Below are 18655 nucleotides of genomic sequence, written 5' to 3' on the forward strand. Positions count from 1 at the left end.
TGGGCTTTGATCTGGTAGGATTTTCATAGTGATTATCAAGATACAGAAATAAGGTATGTCCAGGTTTAAATGAGGATCTGAAATGGCTGTGGGCTAGATGGCCAACATTTAAGTGGTAATTGGATTGTTGAAGAGTGCCTGCAAGACAGCCAGTGCATGGAAAATCAAATATATGTCAGTCTCCTTTGAAATCCTTGAAAAATAATAATTTCTATTTTCCCGTGGCTTTAACTGTGTCCCACAGCAACATAAAAATGGCTCAATCTCCAAGTCTTAAAACCCTGTGATAGCACCAGTGCAGATTCCTAGCTAAGTAATGAATCTCTAATGTTTGTAATTTCCAGAAAGCATTTTCCCCATTCTGTAGTGGAAGTCAGCGTTAGGAATCCTGTGGGGCTTGTGTGGGTAGGGACATTTTTTGCTCAATGCAGTGACAGCTGCAAGTCTGGTCTTCAGAATCTTGGGTTTGGCCCTGAGTATCATTCCCCTACCCCTCTGTTCCTATTTTGAGCCCACTAAAGTGAAGCATATGTTTTCTTGCATCAGCTACATCAGTGTTACCTTGTGAGGCATGACAAGGTCATGTGTTTGTATGGCAAAAGAGGAAATCTCAAATTGTCTTTGAGCTGTCTTAGAACTGCTTTTTCCTTGTGATATATTAAAGATTTCCATGATGTACATGGTTAATTTTTGATTCATGTAGGTATGCATGTGTTGATGCTACAGTGCTGCTCCTGAAATTGGTACTGTTATATTATTAATAATCCAGATCATGCCAAGGAGGTGTCTTGCATTTAATACAGAACATAAGAAGGTTTGCCTACCCCATATGACAATCTCAAATTGGAACTGAAGATGCTATAAAAATTTAAAAGGTACAAGGTCAGCCTGAAAATTGCATATTTTAAAAAGCAGAAAATCATCTATTTTTAACAGCAAATTTCCTTACCTGTTAGTACCTTCACTAATAGCATTTTCAAGTATTAACACTTAAAAATGATTTTAAGCATCATTTTAATTGTAAAACTACCTGGTTACCATTTGTCTAGTGCTCATTAATATGGAGTTTTCTAGCTGAGAGACATGAGAACTGAGCCAGAAGCATTTGAGCTCCTGTGCTCCTGTATAATCAAACAAGTCAATTTATTCCACTCATGAAAGAAAAGATAATGGATGGGTCACCTGCTTTTTACCAACACCTGCTAGGGGAAAAAATGGGTAAGAGGGTTCTTCATTATAGCAAACAAAACAAACAGACAAAATCAGTAATTGAAAATAAAAGTTTAACAAATTTGGACTGCTGCTGAGGTGGATGGTTTAAACACCCGTGGTAATTTAGCATGGGAAGAATTGGAGAGGAATAGTCTGGGGCTTGCCTTCCTTAGAATTGAAAGTTCAATATCTCTGTTTTTAACTTGGTTTCAGAGAATATCTGGCAGGATGTGCTTTATTTCCAATTAGTGGCTGGTCCAGACAGAAGGTTACAATGAACTGCTCCAGACTGATCCTTTATTCAAGTGACAGAAGTGGGGGTAGAGATTCCAACCTTGCCATGACCTGGCTGAAAGCCTCTTCTGGCTGCTGACTGCAGATATTATCTATGGAAACTCTACTCTACAAACATAGTAAGTAGTAAAAACATTTAGTGTTCTTAAAAATCTGAGATTCCTCAGATCCACACCCAGCATGAGTGGAATAAGAATTGTGAAGGTAAATTTAACAGTATTTGTAAAGAAGCAGGATAAAGCAGGAAAATATGGTAGAAGGCATCTGAGAGGAGAAGTGTGGGCATTGTGTGAGATCCTGCAAATAACATTCTGTGCATGGAAATGGTGCTGAGTAACTGCCTCTTCCTCCATGAGATCCTGCAGACTGTGGTAATTTGAGGTCTGGAAATAAGCACATAATGAAAGTCTGAATCCTTAACACAGGCTGACTGATTTAGATTGCACAGGCATTATGAAGCATTTCCTAGTTACAGAATTCTTCATTTATAACCTTAATTTTCATATAACTTTTTTAGCATACCTAAAAATACATGAAAACCACTACTTTTCTCCTCAAACATACAACGTTTCTTGGGTCAGCACAAAACCTCCCTCCTCCCTGTAAAACGGTGTGTCACAAATACCTAAATAAACAAGCTTTTTGGAGAGGATTTCTTCCTTTTTGGTTCCAGCAAGAGAGGAATAAATAAAATAATTGATGTGCCCTGTTAGCTGTCGAGCAAGTTTCATGTCCAAGTTTCTTGTGGTGGCTTTTCCTTTGGCATGCAGAGAGAAGCAGAGGATTTTAGCACCTCGCCTACAGCATCCACCTCCTGACAGCAAAACTTGTCAATAGAGAAGCATTCAGCACTTCATTATTTCTACAACCTGAGCGCATTTGCAAATTAATTGATGTGTGGGAGGAAAGGCATCTGCTATTGTAGAAGCCCTTAACTGTTGCAGCAAAACTGGAAATAAACTGGTTAGCTGTAGGGAGTTGATATGCTGATGCAGGTGTTGGAGCCTCTAAAGTGGAGCTTGTCCTTTTTTCTTGTTGTTTTTGATATTTAAAAAAAAAAAAAAGCAGCCCAAACCAAACTTCTCTCTGAATTGTGACCATGGAAACACTAGCACAGTAAAGATAATACCTTGTATACTTCTATATGGTTGCTAGCAAGTCGTTTCATATTTCTTGCTGGCTCAGCACCAAAAGAGAGTTTTAATTAGGCCTGTAATGAATGACTGGGAGCGTTTTAAAGGCTATTAATCTTGTGGTGTAATTGTGTTAATTATAATATCATTATAAGCTCCCATGAAAATAGGATGAAGTGTATTCCATTTGTTTAACTCCTAAAGATATTTCTGAGATCCCCTGGCTTCATCTCAAATGCTCCCACTGCAAGTCTTCAGCAGAAAATTGTAAAAGCATTTTGTGTGTCATTGTACTAAACCTGTTGTGCATCATCCCAGTCCTGGACTCTCTGAGCTGTCCCTTTTCTGCAGCTGCAGGTAACTCCTTGCAGTGCACAGTCTTTAATTTGCATTTCCCTGAGTAGTATTTCCTTGTTTTTCCTGTTTCCCATCAGTAACTCACCCGAGTGTGGCAGATGAGAGTAAGAATATGCGATCTATTTTCAGAAATAAAGATTACAGCAGCTTTCGAACTGTTACTCTTTGTGCTGTGGCAGAAAAAATGTGTAGCAAAAGAGGTGTATTTTTGTAAAGCATATGGCTCTTCCACTCGTTCAGACTACAGTGAGTTTGGGATTTGGTTGTAAAACATCTCTGTGCTTTTTGCACTCTGTAGTCAGAGTGCGACATCTCCAACAGATGGACACATAAACTTTCCATAATCCACTTCTTTCCTTCAGAAAAGATGGGATTCTCATCTGTAGAAGTTGAGGAAAAGCTAATCTGTTGAAATGTGTTGTGTGGATGGATGTGGGGATGTGCAAATGTGATGGAGGCACAGCTCAGCACTGGAGTTCTGCTGTTCTGGGTGGGGCTGGCTGCACTGAGGTCAGCCCTGCTTTTGTGCTTCCAGCCTCCCTAGAGCATTTGCCAGGGAGGTTCAGGCCATGAGGAAGGATTTCTGCACAGAAAGGCTGTTCAGGCCTTGGAAGGGGCTGCCTACAAGGTGAAGTCACCATCCCTGGACGTGGCACTCAGTGCTCTGGTCTAGTTAACAGCAGATTTGGCTGATAAAACCATCCTGTTTGCTTTCTCCAACCCTGCATTGTCAGGATTGTCTTGGTTTAATGGTTTTAAAATCTACAATCAAGAGTTTCCAACCTTTACCCTGCTTGGATGGTAGAACTGCCTTTTTTTCTTTCAGGAACTTTGCTAGTCACACTTTTATGTTTTCCATCCTCTTGACTATTACAGATTTTGTAAATAGTTTAGAAATGCCAGCTTGTGATGTATGGGCCTCTTTAACATTTCTTTGATTTATGTGCACTATGCTGAAAAAAAGCAGAGGAAGCATATTATTCTGGAAAAGAATGTTGCCAGTCTTCCATTTTTTCAGTCTTAGTTAAAAGCTACACTTTTATCAATCAAACCTGATAGATTCTTTTTGCATTCCCAGAAACATTCATAACTTAACTCTTTGATGTCTAAAGAAATAATTTGCCTAAGACTTTTATAAATTGTCTACTTCTTTTTTGGATGTCTAACTTGAAATATCTTTAAATCTGATTTTTCAGAAGTTCCAGACACCTGTGGTGCTTCCAGGGTTTGTCTCTGTAAAAGTCCCTGATGTTACATGAAAAGGATGAGAGTTAAAACCTCTCACTCAAGCTAGTGTTAGGAGTGACCTTTAATTTAAGGTTTGCTCTTATTTGTGGGTGAATATTTTCTTTGGTTTTCCTCTTGTTGTGGAAAACTTCATAGTGTCTAGAAAAGGTGGATAAATTAATCTGATCATGAATATTCTGCAGTAGGAATGTTCTTATTGGGAAATAGGCCTCATGTATTCTGTTCCTGAAGTCTCCAGCTTCAAGCTTTAATTGCTTGTTGCTCATGGGCTGGAAATCAGCATCCCCTGCAGCCTTCCTTCAGGATGCTGGATGTAAAAAAAATATTAGCAAAAGTAACCATTTTAGGAGGAATTAGCTCATAATTTAGCAACTTCAGCTCAGTTTAAACAATATTCCTTCAAGCCCTTCTGCTGGTACAGTGGGGTGGTCACCTTGAGCAGAAGAGAGTGGTGATGTCTCGTGTAGCTCAGCAGAGCCTTGGGAGGGACTCTGGGGTTGTCATCTTCCAATTCCCCTGCAGGAAAGCCACAGGAGACTGAGGAAAGGCTGTGCTGGCAGGAAAACCCTTAGCTGGGCTGTTGCCACACACTCAGGATGGGGATCTGCCTAAAGATATTGTGCCTTTTAATTATTGTGCAAGTGACCAAAGCTAAGGAAAGGCATTTAACAGAAGTTAAAATAATGAAATTTAATGAGTTAGGGAAAGGATAGCACAAGCATTGGGTGTTGTTACTGTTCCACTGCTTACCCACTAATGGGTTTCCCCCATCTCTGCTGTGGCTGTCTGTCTCCCCTTTGTCTGATTTTGTCCTGGTTGGATTTACATAAGCTGCACCATGTAAACATTTTATTGAAGAGTATTAATTTCTTGATTTGTCCTTAAAGTGCTTTGTTTTCTGTGGTGGAGGCCACCCTGTGAGCTGCAAATCATGGCATGGTGCTGGACAGTTTGGGGAGTGTTTCTGTACCTGATTGCAGCCCTTTATTCTGCCATTTAGGCTTAAAGTATCTTCCCATTTCTTATCTAGACACCTGAGCAGCCTGTCACAGAGGCAGCAGGTCATTCTTCATACTGACACAGCTGCCACCTGAGCCCCTGACACCAAAGATTTAGTCTAGGGCTTTAGAAAATACTAATTTTAGCAGGAGAGCAGTGTCTCCTGAGTTCTGGTGGCTGTTTAAGGAGCACAGAGCTCTGAGGGAAGGTGCTAATTGTATCCTTATCTTGGAGTTTAATGATGACTTTCCCCTGCCACAGATTACTTGTCCTATACAAAGATAATGCTTCTGTCAAAAAGGAATTAGGATTTTCTGGCAGATATTGATCATGTGCTCTTCTTGAGTTTTTAGATTTTAATGAAGTCTGTTAAAGGAACACACAATTGTGAATACTCCTCACAGTGGCACTAAGACCATTTACCTGTTCTGGATAACCTCTGTACCAACCACCTGCCTTCAGCTCAGGGTTGCCTGAAAATGCTGCTGTTTGTTACTGCACCTGGTTTTATTTTGTTATTTGGATGCAGAACACAATGTAATAATTCTACTTTGCTTTTTGTAATTCTGTTATGTGTTAATGTTGTAGCTGCATATACAACGAAATAAATGCCAGTTCCTGTACTTATCTTTCAGTAAATATGTGTGATCAAACCCTTCAGAATACCTAGAGGTATAAACATTTTAAGCATAAAATACTGTTATTCTTCTAAAGAGAAAATAAAGTAGCTTGTAACCCCAGATTATGATTACTCTTTATCCATTTCAAACACAAGATCCCTTTAAAATTCAGCCTGGTGGCTGTGTAGTGCCCCTTTGTGTTGACATTATCCAAAAAGCAAGAATCTGTCACTTTATTAAATGGATTCCAGGACTTCTTTTAAAAATGTGGAGGAGAGCTAGTGGCTTTTGCAGAGACTCTGAACAGTGCAGGTCATTTTATTGGCAGCCAGGATGCAGATGCTGAAGTTTTGACCAATTCCTTGAAGAAAGTGCCATGAGATTTGCTATCTCTGCATGGTTAAAAGCCAAAGACTTGCAAGCAGTATTGGAATGAGGGAACATTCATCAGCAGTCATTCATCAGCAGAACTTCAGTGTTTTCAAAAGAAAAGTAAGGGAAGAACACACTTTTGGGCTGAAATCTGACACTAATTAAAACAGCACTCTCAGCAAAAATAGGATTTCAGAGACAATGGAATAAAACCTGTAGCAAAGACAAGGCATTAAAAGAAGCAGGGATATGTATCAATGCATTCCCTACTATTGTGTCATTATATATAAAAATAAATAAAAATGTTTCAGCTTGGTTTTGAACTACCTAGCTCAGGAAGGGAGGGAGGTGAGAGAGCTAAGAGAGAAGCCCTGTGCAGGCTGATATTCCCAGCCTGCTCCATATCCAGTTTATTGGATATGGCTGTGGATGAGGCTGTGGCATCTCACTGCAGTGCAAGACCCAGCCCAGGCATGAAGAGGAGTTAGAGAAGTGTGAGCTCATTGTTGTCACAGTTTAGTCAGGTCAGGGTGTTTGGCAAAAGGTGTAATAATTTCTGCACAGGCATTTAAAAAAGAATGGGGTGGGAGCAGCCTTTGTTCCTGTCATGGATTGATGTTTCTTGCTTAAATATTCTTGTAAACTGGAAGGTGTTCTGGGAGCATAAATGCTTTTAAAAAATAGAATAAAGTGTCCTAATTAAATAGTAAAATAGAGCAAAGAGACACTGTCTAGCTTTCCTATTAATTGAATAGCCTGCAACACACATCAACAAGAGGAAAACCAACGAGTAAAGAAATTGGAGACTTTTCTTTTGGCTTATTGATGCTGTTTTGGTCAAGTCAAAAATTCAGCTGTCCTGAAATGATCAAACGTTGTTTGGAGAAAAAGAGAATTTCCAAACAGGCCTCATTATCTGAAAAAAGCTTAAAATATCAATTAAGGTAGTATAATTTCTGTCTTGCCTACTGCAGTCTGCAGAGATGAAACTGTGGGAGTGTCCTGCTTGCTTGCTCGTTGCTCTTTTCAAAAGAACAAGTAGAGTTTTATCATGCTAGATAAATTCTTTTTCATCAGCATGGGAGAAGTTGTTTAATGATGAGGGGCAAAGCACTGTGCATCCTAAAAGAGGTAAATGTGCATCACAGGATTACAGTGAACTCAGAAAATTCCAACATGGGTGAGTGTGTGTCAGCCACCTCTCTGAAAGGCATTCCTTAGAGGAATGGAAATAAACTTTACATTACCAGATCTGAGAAAATGTTTTTCTGTTTATATGTATGATCACTAAGTATTTCCATAAGAATGAAAGAAATAATAGGGTAATGTGATTACAAAGAAAATCATTCTTCTGATTTCACTTTTTAAAGTGTTGGTGCTTAGAAAGCTTCAATTAATGGCAAAATGTAAATGTGCAACTGTGAGCTGATGTGATCAGTTACTAATGCTCCAATTGTTTTTTTATTTTTCTCTTACTCTTTTTTTCCCTGATTCTTACCTTCTTTCAACCAATTTTTGCAACTTTGGATGGCCTTGTCAGTAAGTGCAGCATTCTCACTTGTTTGGGCAGCAGTCAGCACATGCAAAATCTCCAGCCCATGAATTATGTAAACTAAAGACCTCTAGACCCAGCTTGATTCTAATGATGAAGCTTTAGCTTTCAAAGTTTTAAATGAGCACTGTGCCCATGTTTGTGGTTTCATAACATTCACTGCAGAGTAACCTTCAGCTAAGATGGAAATCTGTCACAATATGGTCAGAGCATCTCAGCTGAACAAAGGGGCCTTTTCTGCAGGGTTCTGGCTGCAGCAGAACTTTTCTGTTTGCTCCAAATCTTACAGATACCTGCACAAAACAGGATTTTTTGAGGGGTGGAGAGGCTCTTTTTGGTTATTTTCATTGTTTTAGGAGGCACTGTACCTTATTTCTGGTAAGAAGAGTCACTGGAGTAGAGTAAGGAAAAGATACTGTGTGATTAACTTCTTTAAAAATATTAATGCTTTCACTACTAAATCAGATCTGTAATTCTTTAATACATTTTTTTTTTGTTTAAATAGTTCCTGTGAAAACTAAAGACATTAGATGAAGAAATTGCCCTCCTTGCAATTACAGCTGTGAGAAAAGTGACTCCCAAGTGCTTTCTATGTTGATGCTTTTCACTTAGTGAGGAAGATTAAGAGCTGTTAATATATGAATATAATTTTCCTATACTCAGGAGCACTGAAAATGTGAAATATTAGTGGTAGCATTCTGTTGTAGAAAATGTAGCCCTGTGACATTAATGTATAAAAATAATTAATATTTTAAAATAACTTAAAAGTAATCCAAGTTTTGTTTTTATTTAGCTTCATGTAAAGCTTTTGTATATATTGAAGTGTTACTTTCAGTACCTTTCCTAGATTCCTAAGAAGAGTCACTTCTAATTTTAAAATGTAAAATTCACACCTTTACTTGGAACTGCAGTTTTAAGAAAAATATCAGCTATCATGAGATTCATCATAAACCTGTACAAGTTGGCACTGGGGTATGTCCTGGCTGCTAAACATTGTAAATTGATTTTTGTTGTTGCTGGTTTTGATTTCTTGGTTTTCTGAAATAGATTTTCTGTTTCATCTGCGTGTATTGGGGAAAACTGATCCATCCTATTGATATTATGCAGAAAAATATTTCATTAGGGAAAGCTCAGCCTCACACCAGCCAGGTGGAATTCCCCAAAGCTGGAAAAGGTGGATGCTTGGAGCAGTGATGGGCAATTCCTTTGCAGCTGATAGGGGAATGATTTGCTGGACTATCTAATGCTGCAGCAGTGCTGATTTCAGTGAGTATTCCCCATTCTGCTGCCTTCACTGGGCACAGAAGCAGAGGGAGGTTGTTGGGAATGTTGTTGGGAATGCACTGGGCAGGGCAGCTTTGACCATCAGCAATTCTGGGATTTTTGTTCTTCCAGCCAGCAGCATTCCCAGGATTCAGGATTCCTTGAGCTCTGTGGAGTTTGTGTGTGTTCACTAACCCCAAAAAGGATTTGTGTCCCACGAGCTCAGCTCAGCCTCCCTGCATGAGCCTTTTAGCACCCACAGCATCCTGACAGTGCATGGCAGCACTTTTCCCTGAAGTCAGTTTGGAAATGGCATTCTCTTGTTAGTAAGCAGAAATTTGGGGGGATTGATGTGTTTTTAGCTAATTTCTCACGTGGTCAATGCTGGCAGATAAAGGTGTTTATTTTGTAAGAGGAAAAGGGAACTGAATGGCTCCTGTATTATCCATCAGACCATGAATCTCCTGGCCATAGTTTTGATACTTGTGGTCCTGCTTTGGCACTGTTTTCAGTCTTGCTTCTGCTCCTCAGAAAAATGATTAAGAAACAATTTCCTGATCCCTTCAGTGAGCACCCCCTGTCCCCAAAAAGGAGAGCACTCTGTGCAGTACAGTGTGTGATGCTTTAATAATGTATAAATCAAGCTGGACAGAAGCTGCCTGTCAGTTTTATTAACTTTGACCTTTTCTCCCATTATAAAGATGGTTTGGTAAATATTTAATGGCCCTTACAGGTTTTGACAGTTGGACCTGCATTCCTAAGAGCAAAGGTAGATGATGAAGAAATACTTACAATTAATAAAAATAACTTTATCACTTGGGACTCAGCCTTGAATGACAAAATTGTGATTTAGAATCTATTTCTTTTTTATTCCTTTTGTAATTTTTTGTTGGTTTTTAATGCCTGACCACTAAATGTCACTAGCTGGGAGGTTATGAAATGTTTTTAAGAGGTTACTTTTAAAATCCATCTCTGATTAGTACTGGTGATTACCTCCATCTCTGAGCAAGTATCCAAATAATGCTGTTTACCTGCAATACCTTCACAGGGAGCATCAGTGAATGGTGCTACAAAAAGATACAAGAGGAGAAGGAAAAGAATATTCTTGGAGTCAACAGGCTCTTCTGCCAGAGGAGTCTTTGCCTTTAATTCCCTGCATATTGCACTCTCTGCACATTCAGGCAGTGAAGATTGGAAACTAAGCCCCTGACACTGAAGCATCACCTTTCAGACATGGACCCTCCATTGCCCTCATTGATTTTGTTTTATTTCAGAAAACAGTTGGAGAAAAACACATTTGAGCAAAATCTCTTGGTTGGGACAGTAAAATCCCCCCTTCCTTGGCAGAGCACAGCTCTTTTCCCTTTAGGAGTGTGTTGTGTCTTCTTGTGCCACAGCTGAGCAAAGCAGCCAGAGGAAGCAGGAGCTGTTAGAAATCCTTCTGGATGTGCTGAGCAGGGACATCTGAGTCAAAGTGGCTCAGGGGATCACTTCCTCCTGTTCACAGCAGTTTTTGAGTCCATCATTCCAAACTTTGCTTCCTTCCTTTTCATTCAGCCCCTGTAGAACAGCTTGGTCTAAGACCACTTTATTTTCTGAACGTTTTAAATTCATACTTTCCTGACCATAACCCATTTTTTATGTGCAGACCATGGGGTTAGAGGTGTCAGTGTGTGGAACAATTCAGCTTTCTCAGAAATCTTTAGACAATGTCATGAACACATAGATCCAGGTACTGGAATGATGCAGGAAATCACATTTGTCTGACACTGACTCTTCCTCCCCCTCCCAGTTCAAAAATGGGGAGCTCAGAATGTAACTGAAAGTGTTCAAAGGAGAACTTGTTGCACTTGGAGGTGGCTGCAGGACAGGCAGAGCCCTGTAGCTGTTCTTAAATCTGAGAGCTGTGGGAGTGCACTCCAAATCCTGCCGACTCATGTTGTGTCCTTCAGAAATTTGTCTTTCATTGGCAAGGAAAAGAAAATTTTCGAGGAGAAAGCTACTGAATGTGAATTGTTCTGCAGTGCTGTGGAGATGGGTGAGGAGGTATTTTAAAAGCAAAATTTTTCTTTAGAGTGGTAGAAACTCCTTTGCAAATGTTTTGTGGTTTTATGTTTAAGAAGAAAAAGATGACTGTTATTTCTAAAAAGCTGGTTTATATTGTGAAAGGGTTGCATCTCTCTTCCTCTTATCTTCTTCCTAAAGTGAGAATGTTTAGTCCCTAGGGAGGAGAAAAGTCTCAATGTTTAAAAGCAAGCCAAAGTTTCAAGAAAGTTAGACTTGAGAGGAAGTCCTTGATTCATCATCTTACTTGCCCTAAAGCATAACTTTCTCCTCATACCCATTTCACAGCAGACTTTTTCCATGTGCTTTTGTCCCTATTGTCTTCCACCAGGCAATACATCTGAAATACCACACATTAACTTCCTGACTGGCTGTAATTTGAGTCAGGTGCCACAGGTAGCAGAGGTCTGACACAGACAGAGTACTGCAGTGGTGTGTATTTTAATATATATATATCTATGTTTTTTCTTATCCAGTTGCAGTACCATGCTGGGCTGGCATCTGGCCTTTTGAATCAGCAATCTCTGAAACGTTCAGCCAACCAGATGGGAGTCTCTGCAAAGAGAAGACCAAAAGCCCAGCCAACAACTCTTGTCCTGCCTCCTCAGTAAGTAATGCAATATTTGGAAGAGTTTCCATGCTGGGGGTGCAATATTTCTTATTAGCTTATTGGTTTTTTGGTTTCATTTTCAATCATCATCATAAGCAACCTCACCCTTGCATTTGTACGCATTCTCTTTGTAGCAGGTCATTAAAAAACTTTTTGCAAAACAAGCTTGTCATTGAGGAATGATGTTCACCTGATTTGTTGTGACTTGGAGCTTCAAGTAGGACTTTTTCTGAAGGTCCTAAAAGACTGAAGCCAAAAAGTCTTTGGTGTGAGTACTTGCTCGGCAAACGTCTGTTCTGAGTCCATCTGTTCACCATATGTTAATTTTGCATCGGATCTAAACCTCTTTTACAGGTGACAAGCAATTATGAGGACACTTAGAAACTGTTTGAGGACACAGAGTATCAACACTTTCAGCAGCCTGTGTGTAGTGATGCCAGAAACACAGAGATGTACACAACTAAGCTTATAAATTAATAAACTGCCTGAAATATATTTAGTTCCATGTTAGAAAATGATTGTTATGTAGAAAATGAAGTGCTAAGCAATTGTTCATTATGCTGAGCATCCTTGTAGTGTAGTTTGTGGAAACTGCTCTGTTTTTCCTCACAGAACAAGAGTCATTGATGTATAAACACTGTACTACCAAAAACCTCATAGTTGCAATAATAAAGGTCCCTGTTGTCACCAGATTTCACAGGTCAGTGTTTAGACAGTGTTTTCTTAAAAGAAATGTGAAAAAAATCAGAGTCAATAGAGCTTTCCTCTTGCATATTAACTTTAAAGGACTGGTAATTCAAGAGCCCATAAAATGCTCTGTTGTTTCACCAGTGGATCAGACAAAGGGAATGGTTTGAGGGGGGCTCCAGCAGCAGTTGGAAAACCAGATGTTGTTTCTCTGATCTGTGTGATGGAACAGGAATATCTTGTGACAAACTGGCTGCTTAGTTTTCCTTCTTTGTTGGGGCATCTGAAGCTTCAACTGGACTTCTTTCTGCAGGAAGTCTATGAACTGGAGTACTGTTACATCAGTTAACACAGTTTTTTCAGAGGTCTTAAAGTCTTTTGGTGTTTTTTTGTTTTATTTCTTAGTCATGGCATCTCTAGTTACTAAAAAATACATATAAAGAGCTAACTTCTACTTGAGCATAGAAAAAATCTGTTCCTTAACAGTTGCAGCTGTATCAGTCTTAATGTAAGATACATAATATATATATTTAAAAGTATTATATGTCTTGTTATCTGTAGATGATTTTCCTGCAGTGGTGCATTTAGCTAGGATCTGCAGACAGACTGAAATTTTAGTGTGGTAGCTAAACTTTAGGCAGTAGTTGAATTATGTTTCAGTATCTTATTACCACTTCCAGCATTATTCACAGGGAAAATGTGTTTCTGCTGAGCTGGCCCTTTATCTGTCACTGGTTTCCTCCTCTCTGGCTTCTCTTTGACCTTTCCATATTTGTTCTTGTTTGCTATCTCAGTGTGTCTTAAGAGAATAATAGTGATATTAAGGCAAATCAAATACCTGTTGGGCTCAATATCTTGTTTCCAACACAGGACAGAAGAAGATTATGAAAAGACTTATGAAAATAGGCTTATGAAAAGTATTAAAAAAAACAAAAAAAGGTGTGACAAATGGATTTTAATATCTTGATTTTGCTGTAGTTTCATGCAAATAGTGATGAATCACGCAGCGGGGTTTTTTTCTCTTCATTCTTTATAAAATGCAAAAGAAGAAAACATCCAGATGCAAAGCTACAGATCTCCTTGAAAGGGCATTCTGCATCCTAATATTCCCATGGCAATGCAAGGATTTTTTTTTTTTAGCTTTATTAATTCATCAAGAAAGGGATAACTATTTCTTGGCCTGTTTTTCCTTTGAAAATTCTATTAAAATTAAGTTCAGTGACAAGTCATTGGGCTGAGTAACAATGAGTCAAGTATTTATTAAATGTTGTTCAGAGCAACTATATTATCTAGAGCTTTTCTTAAACAGAAGTAGTTGAAACCAGCTCTATGCCAAAATGTCATTTCAGGGGAGCAGCTTGGAGTGAATATCAACACTGCAGTAAATCCTTTCTGCCAGCAAAGGAATGCAGGAAACACTGGCTCAGGAATTATCAGAGCTGATGATTTGGGCAAAGAATCTCCTAAAACCAATTTATTCTTATGCAGATTTTGCACATGGCTGGTTTGCTAGTAAACATGCCTGTATTTGAGTTAAAGGTAGTATTAGAGGGCAGGTTACTATCTGTTTATTTATGATCCTGTTCTGTGAAGAAACTGCATGAGTAACTTTTGCTGTTGCTCTTCACCTTCTCCGTGGCAGTGGTGCCAGCTGAGCAATTTTCTTGTTCATCCAGGTCTTTGATCTGTGCTGCTGGGGTGAGACTTGGGTTGTATCCCACAAACTAAACATTCCCAAATGGTGTTTCTCCTCATGAAGGGGGTGATACAGCAGAAAAATCAAATTCTGTTCACTTGAGCTTTCAGTCTCTATCTCTGCTCTGCTTTTCTTCTTTCCCCTCCAGAATACCTTCTTTGTTTAAAGAAACCAATCAAACACAGCAAACTCAAGCCTGTTCTGGAGGCTCAGCCATCTATTCCTGTTTTGTGCTCACAGAAGGAGCTGGGGGGAAAGGGTTTTGCTGATGGCAAAAGTGATGCTTGGTGGGTCCTCACCCTTTTTCCTCCCCAATCTTAGGCTGCCTTTTGATGTACTCTAGTTTGGAGGTGAGAACCTCTAGCTCTCCACTAGTAAATACCTGAAACAGAGCAGAGCAGCAATTTTGAATCCAAAAGGTGGTTTTGAAAGTTCTCTGATCTATGCAACTGCTATGAGGAAAATCTGCATTTTCTCCCTGTTTGTTATTTGAGGACTCCTGAGAGTGCTGAGCAGTTTTGACGAGAGCCCTTTTGGCGCTCGCTTTTACTTTTCAGTGTTGCTTTTCCCTGGCTCAGAAAGTGCAGAAAGGAAGCCTGGATTGATGTGTGTCTCATTCCCAGCCAAATGATCTGTGTGAGAAAATGACTAACTGCTGGCTGCTTTCTCTGCCTGCTTTGTCCCTCCTTCTGTCTTCTATTAACAAGACATCTCCCTGTACGTGCTAATGGATGCGTTCCCTCACATGCCTCTCATCTGGCTGCTGGTTCCTTCCTTCTGTTAAGGAATCTCAAGGCAGCGTTTGCTGAAGTGCTGAGAGCTGTCAGCTCCTCTCAGTGCCTGGGGAAGTGTCTGCCTGCAGCCCTGCTGGAAACCAGGGTGGCTGCTCCTGCTTGGGAAATCAGAAATAAAGACAATAAAATGATGGCGTAGCTTTTCTCTTCTTCTTGAATTGTATTAATTGGTGAAGTTAATTAATCTTGAGTTATTTTGCTTGGCAGCACACGTTGAAAGCAAATTTTCAGTTGTGGAGTTGTCTCTGAGACCCTGAGGGAGGAGATTCTGGGGGAATGCTGAGAGCAGGGAGTCCATGGGGTAATTCCTGCTGCTGGACCACCCTGCAGGGATCCCAGGGAATCTGGTGTGTAACTGTCCAGCTGCAAAGGAACAGCTGTGAGCCACTGGGAGCTGGGGAAGGAAAAAAGAGAAAGGCCAGGATGCTGTCTGTATCCTGCCACTGGAGTTCAGTGGCACACACAAGAGTCACTCAGGTTTAATAGGAATTTTTAGGGGTCTCAGTAGGAAATCCTGTGGTTTTGATACCTCTGTTGTGTGGGGCTGTTTCCTCAGTGCTCCCAGATTAATCATCTGTCTTCTCTGTCTGGAAGAAAATTGCCAGAACAAGAACTTGATCACCACAGAAGGTACTGAGACTCTTGCCCTTTATGGTGCCTTTTAGGGTCATTTGTTGTCACTTTGTGGTTTTGGAGAAATAAGCACACTATAAACAGTAAACAAGTGGAAGTCTTGTTCTTGTTTGACAACTTGAAGCTCAATGAACTGAGAGGTTTGAGTAAAAGAGAGTCCAGTTTCTTTGTTTTCAAGCTCTTCAACTTGTCTTGTAAATCTCCTGTGGTCTGATGTATGCCCTAACTTGACAGTGAAAATACTGTAATAGATTGAGTAAAAATCTCTGTAAATTTGTACTCTATTGCTAGGAGCACACCAGCAAAATTACTTTTCTTGGTTTTTTTTTTTTTTTAATAAAGGATACAACAGTGTTGCCCATAATACTGTTCTAGATGAATGAAAAAAAAAAAAATCTGTTGAGATAACTTTTCTTTTAGGAGATAGCAAGGACTTGAGGATATAGAGACTCTGGATGGCCACTTTGTTTCTACTCATTGTTCTGAGTGAGATGGAGGAGGCCTCTGATCTGCTCTCTACATCTCAAAATTCATCTGCATGATTCTTCTAGAGAAGAAGAATATATTCAGAATAAATCTACACTTTCTGCATCCTTTAACTAAAGATGCTCCACAGCAAGTAGATTCCATAAAAAGTTAATTTCCTGGCTCAGCAGGTATTTGTTCATCTGGCTTTGGAACAGAACTGTACAGATGTCCCAAACTCTGGGTTTATTGGAGCTTGATTCAATACCAGCATAATCAAAGTGTTGTGTCACAGCATTAATGTCTTATCTGTTTAATAGTTCTGTCATATAATTAGTACTGTCAAATTCTATTGGCTTTTGTCAAGATCTTTCTTCAGCATACTCAAATTTACTTTTACAGAAGGATTTAGTAATAAATAAAAAGTTACTGTTTTAACAGCTTTAGCTATACACCCAGTCATCAGATGTGCCAGAATAAATTTTTTTGCATTTAACTTGTATAATTTATCATTTTTGCATTAAGGAAAAATCTTGAACCCTGTGCCAAGAGTTTTTTGGAGGAAAGAATTTTTTCAGCATTTTGTTTTATAAACAGCATCTAATTGCTTCCTGAGTTGAGGGATTTTCAGTATGTAAGAGGGAGGCAGGTTTTTCTAAAGGTAATGGCAAAACTTGCTTAAGCCTTTAAGAATAAATGTTCGTAAATTTTGTAATTTTTAAGAGAACTTGTTTAAATTATGCTGTGTTGGTCCTTTCCAACCCAAATTCCATGATGAGTTTGTTTCAGTTCAGTGTGACACCAGGTGTAGGGGTGGGGTTATTTAACAACCAGTGTTATTGCAATTATTCAGTATTGAGAGCTGAACTCCAAACTTTGGGCCTCCTCTTGGAGCATTCAGGAGTAGAAGAATGAAGTGTGTGGCTGTATTTTCTGTTTTGAGAAAAGTCATCAGAAGTTCTTTGTGCAGTTCTGAAATTCTTCTTTGCCTGTACTGGCAAAGCTGCATTAAGTATCAATATTCATTAAATACCATGGAGATGATAATGTAATAAAGCAATAATCCTCAGGCCCACATCTGTACTTCTCTCCAGAAGAGCTGAGGTTGAGAATATAATTAAAGATTAAAACTCTGTTTGCATTCTGGAACATGGAGATATCTTTTTGTACATGATGGGGAATTGTATTAATAAGGAAGAGATCAGTTTCCAATAACTTTCAAGACTGGGAGCTCATTTCATATCCCTGTTCATGTTTAAGTTTCTCACGGAATTCTTTAGCTTGATTTTAGCAAGAGAGTGCAACAGGAACTGTAGAAGAACATGTTGCTGAAACATGTGACCCTTTTGCTCCACAAATTAATCCCCTTTTATATGAGAGAAAAAGAGATTAAAAATCAGTTCTTTATATTGTGAGACAATGATGTTTACAAGAATAAGTTTAATTACCTTGCAGCCATGTACTGTGCCAATCGAACATTAATTTTAGTATTTGATGTCTTGTCCACAGTTTGGATCACATCATTGTGCTATTTTCTTTTTCTTTTTAGTTAATTGTTGAACTCCTGTTGCAGAGCTGTTTAGTGAAGCTGTTTTAGTGGGAGTTTGCAGTGTTTTGCCATTGACACTGATTTCAGTGTGTGTGGTTGTAGAGCCAGGACACAGCCCCAAAGCTGGAAGCATCTCCCCAGGCTGAAGCCATCAGAGTCACAGACTATGAGGGACAGTTCCAAGGTGATTAACCTTCATTAACCTGCCTGGAACTGAGTTTTCTAGGGGAGCAGCCCTTGGGTGGGTGTTCCTGTCTGGATTTCAGATGTGACAAGTGAGTTACCCACTCCTTGTCATTTGGATGAGAGACAATTCTAAACTTTTAAAGACAGATAATTTTTGTTCCCAGTTGCCCATGTCAGCAGCAGGGACAAGTGTTCCAGAGCTCTGTGACTGGCTGTTGCTTTGTGCTGCTGCTTTGGGTGTGTTTTGTTTAAATGTGGTGGGGGGGGGGAAACAGTCTGCTGTTAAATGTAATGGCAATCTGTCTCAATTCTGTGGTATTTACTGTTGAGCACTCAGTATAATGTGGCTGGAAAGAAAAAGCTCCACAGTTCTGATTCATGAAGGGCTTTATTAGGCAGTTCCAGTGAGATCAAATCCAATAACACACCAGGGATTTAACAATGCTCCTCTCACTACTTCTAGACAAAGGTACCTTACCAAAATCTGCTCCAGAAAAGAGAGAAGGGGGTAATGCAGTTGAAATTTGATTTCAGTGTAACAGGTACATTTTAAAATAGGTGCTCTTATATTGTTTGATGTCTCTGTTTTGTTTTCAGTGTTCATTTGGGTTATGTATCATGTTAACTTTGGGATTTTACAGATGCTTTGTAACCTGTGTAGATACCAAAGATACAGAACATGAGCTTTGCTACTCTGTGCATCTTTAGAAACACAATTCTTTTAAACATTTTAATCTTGATTTAATCTTCTAATATGCTGATATATTTGACAGCAGGGGTTTCTGCAGTAATCTTCTTTGTTTTGTTATGCCAAATCAATGCTTTTTTTGGGGTTTTTTTGGCTGTAGTTATATGCTGAATTTAATTTAATTCCATTAAGTACTATACAGCTGCATATTTTCTTACAAAGTAATTACAAAA

General features: G+C 39.2%; 2 protein-coding genes across 2 annotated transcripts in view; one reads left to right on the forward strand and one right to left on the reverse strand.

Moving 5' to 3' along the window:
• Positions 1-18655, reverse strand: part of PRRT1B (proline rich transmembrane protein 1B) — a 424933-nt gene that overhangs the window by 243579 nt on the left and 162699 nt on the right. The gene's annotated exons all lie outside the window — the stretch shown is intronic.
• The window catches only part of MED27 (mediator complex subunit 27), an 82543-nt gene that overhangs the window by 20579 nt on the left and 43309 nt on the right, over positions 1-18655 (forward strand). Inside the window, exon 3 of the mRNA XM_079324638.1 lies at positions 11591-11721. Within this exon, the coding sequence (XP_079180764.1) occupies positions 11591-11721 (131 nt within the window). The remainder of the gene's footprint in view (positions 1-11590; positions 11722-18655) is intronic.

This window comes from Erithacus rubecula, assembly GCF_903797595.1.
Source record: "Erithacus rubecula genome assembly, chromosome: 21".
NCBI classification, from domain to species: Eukaryota; Metazoa; Chordata; class Aves; order Passeriformes; family Muscicapidae; genus Erithacus; species Erithacus rubecula.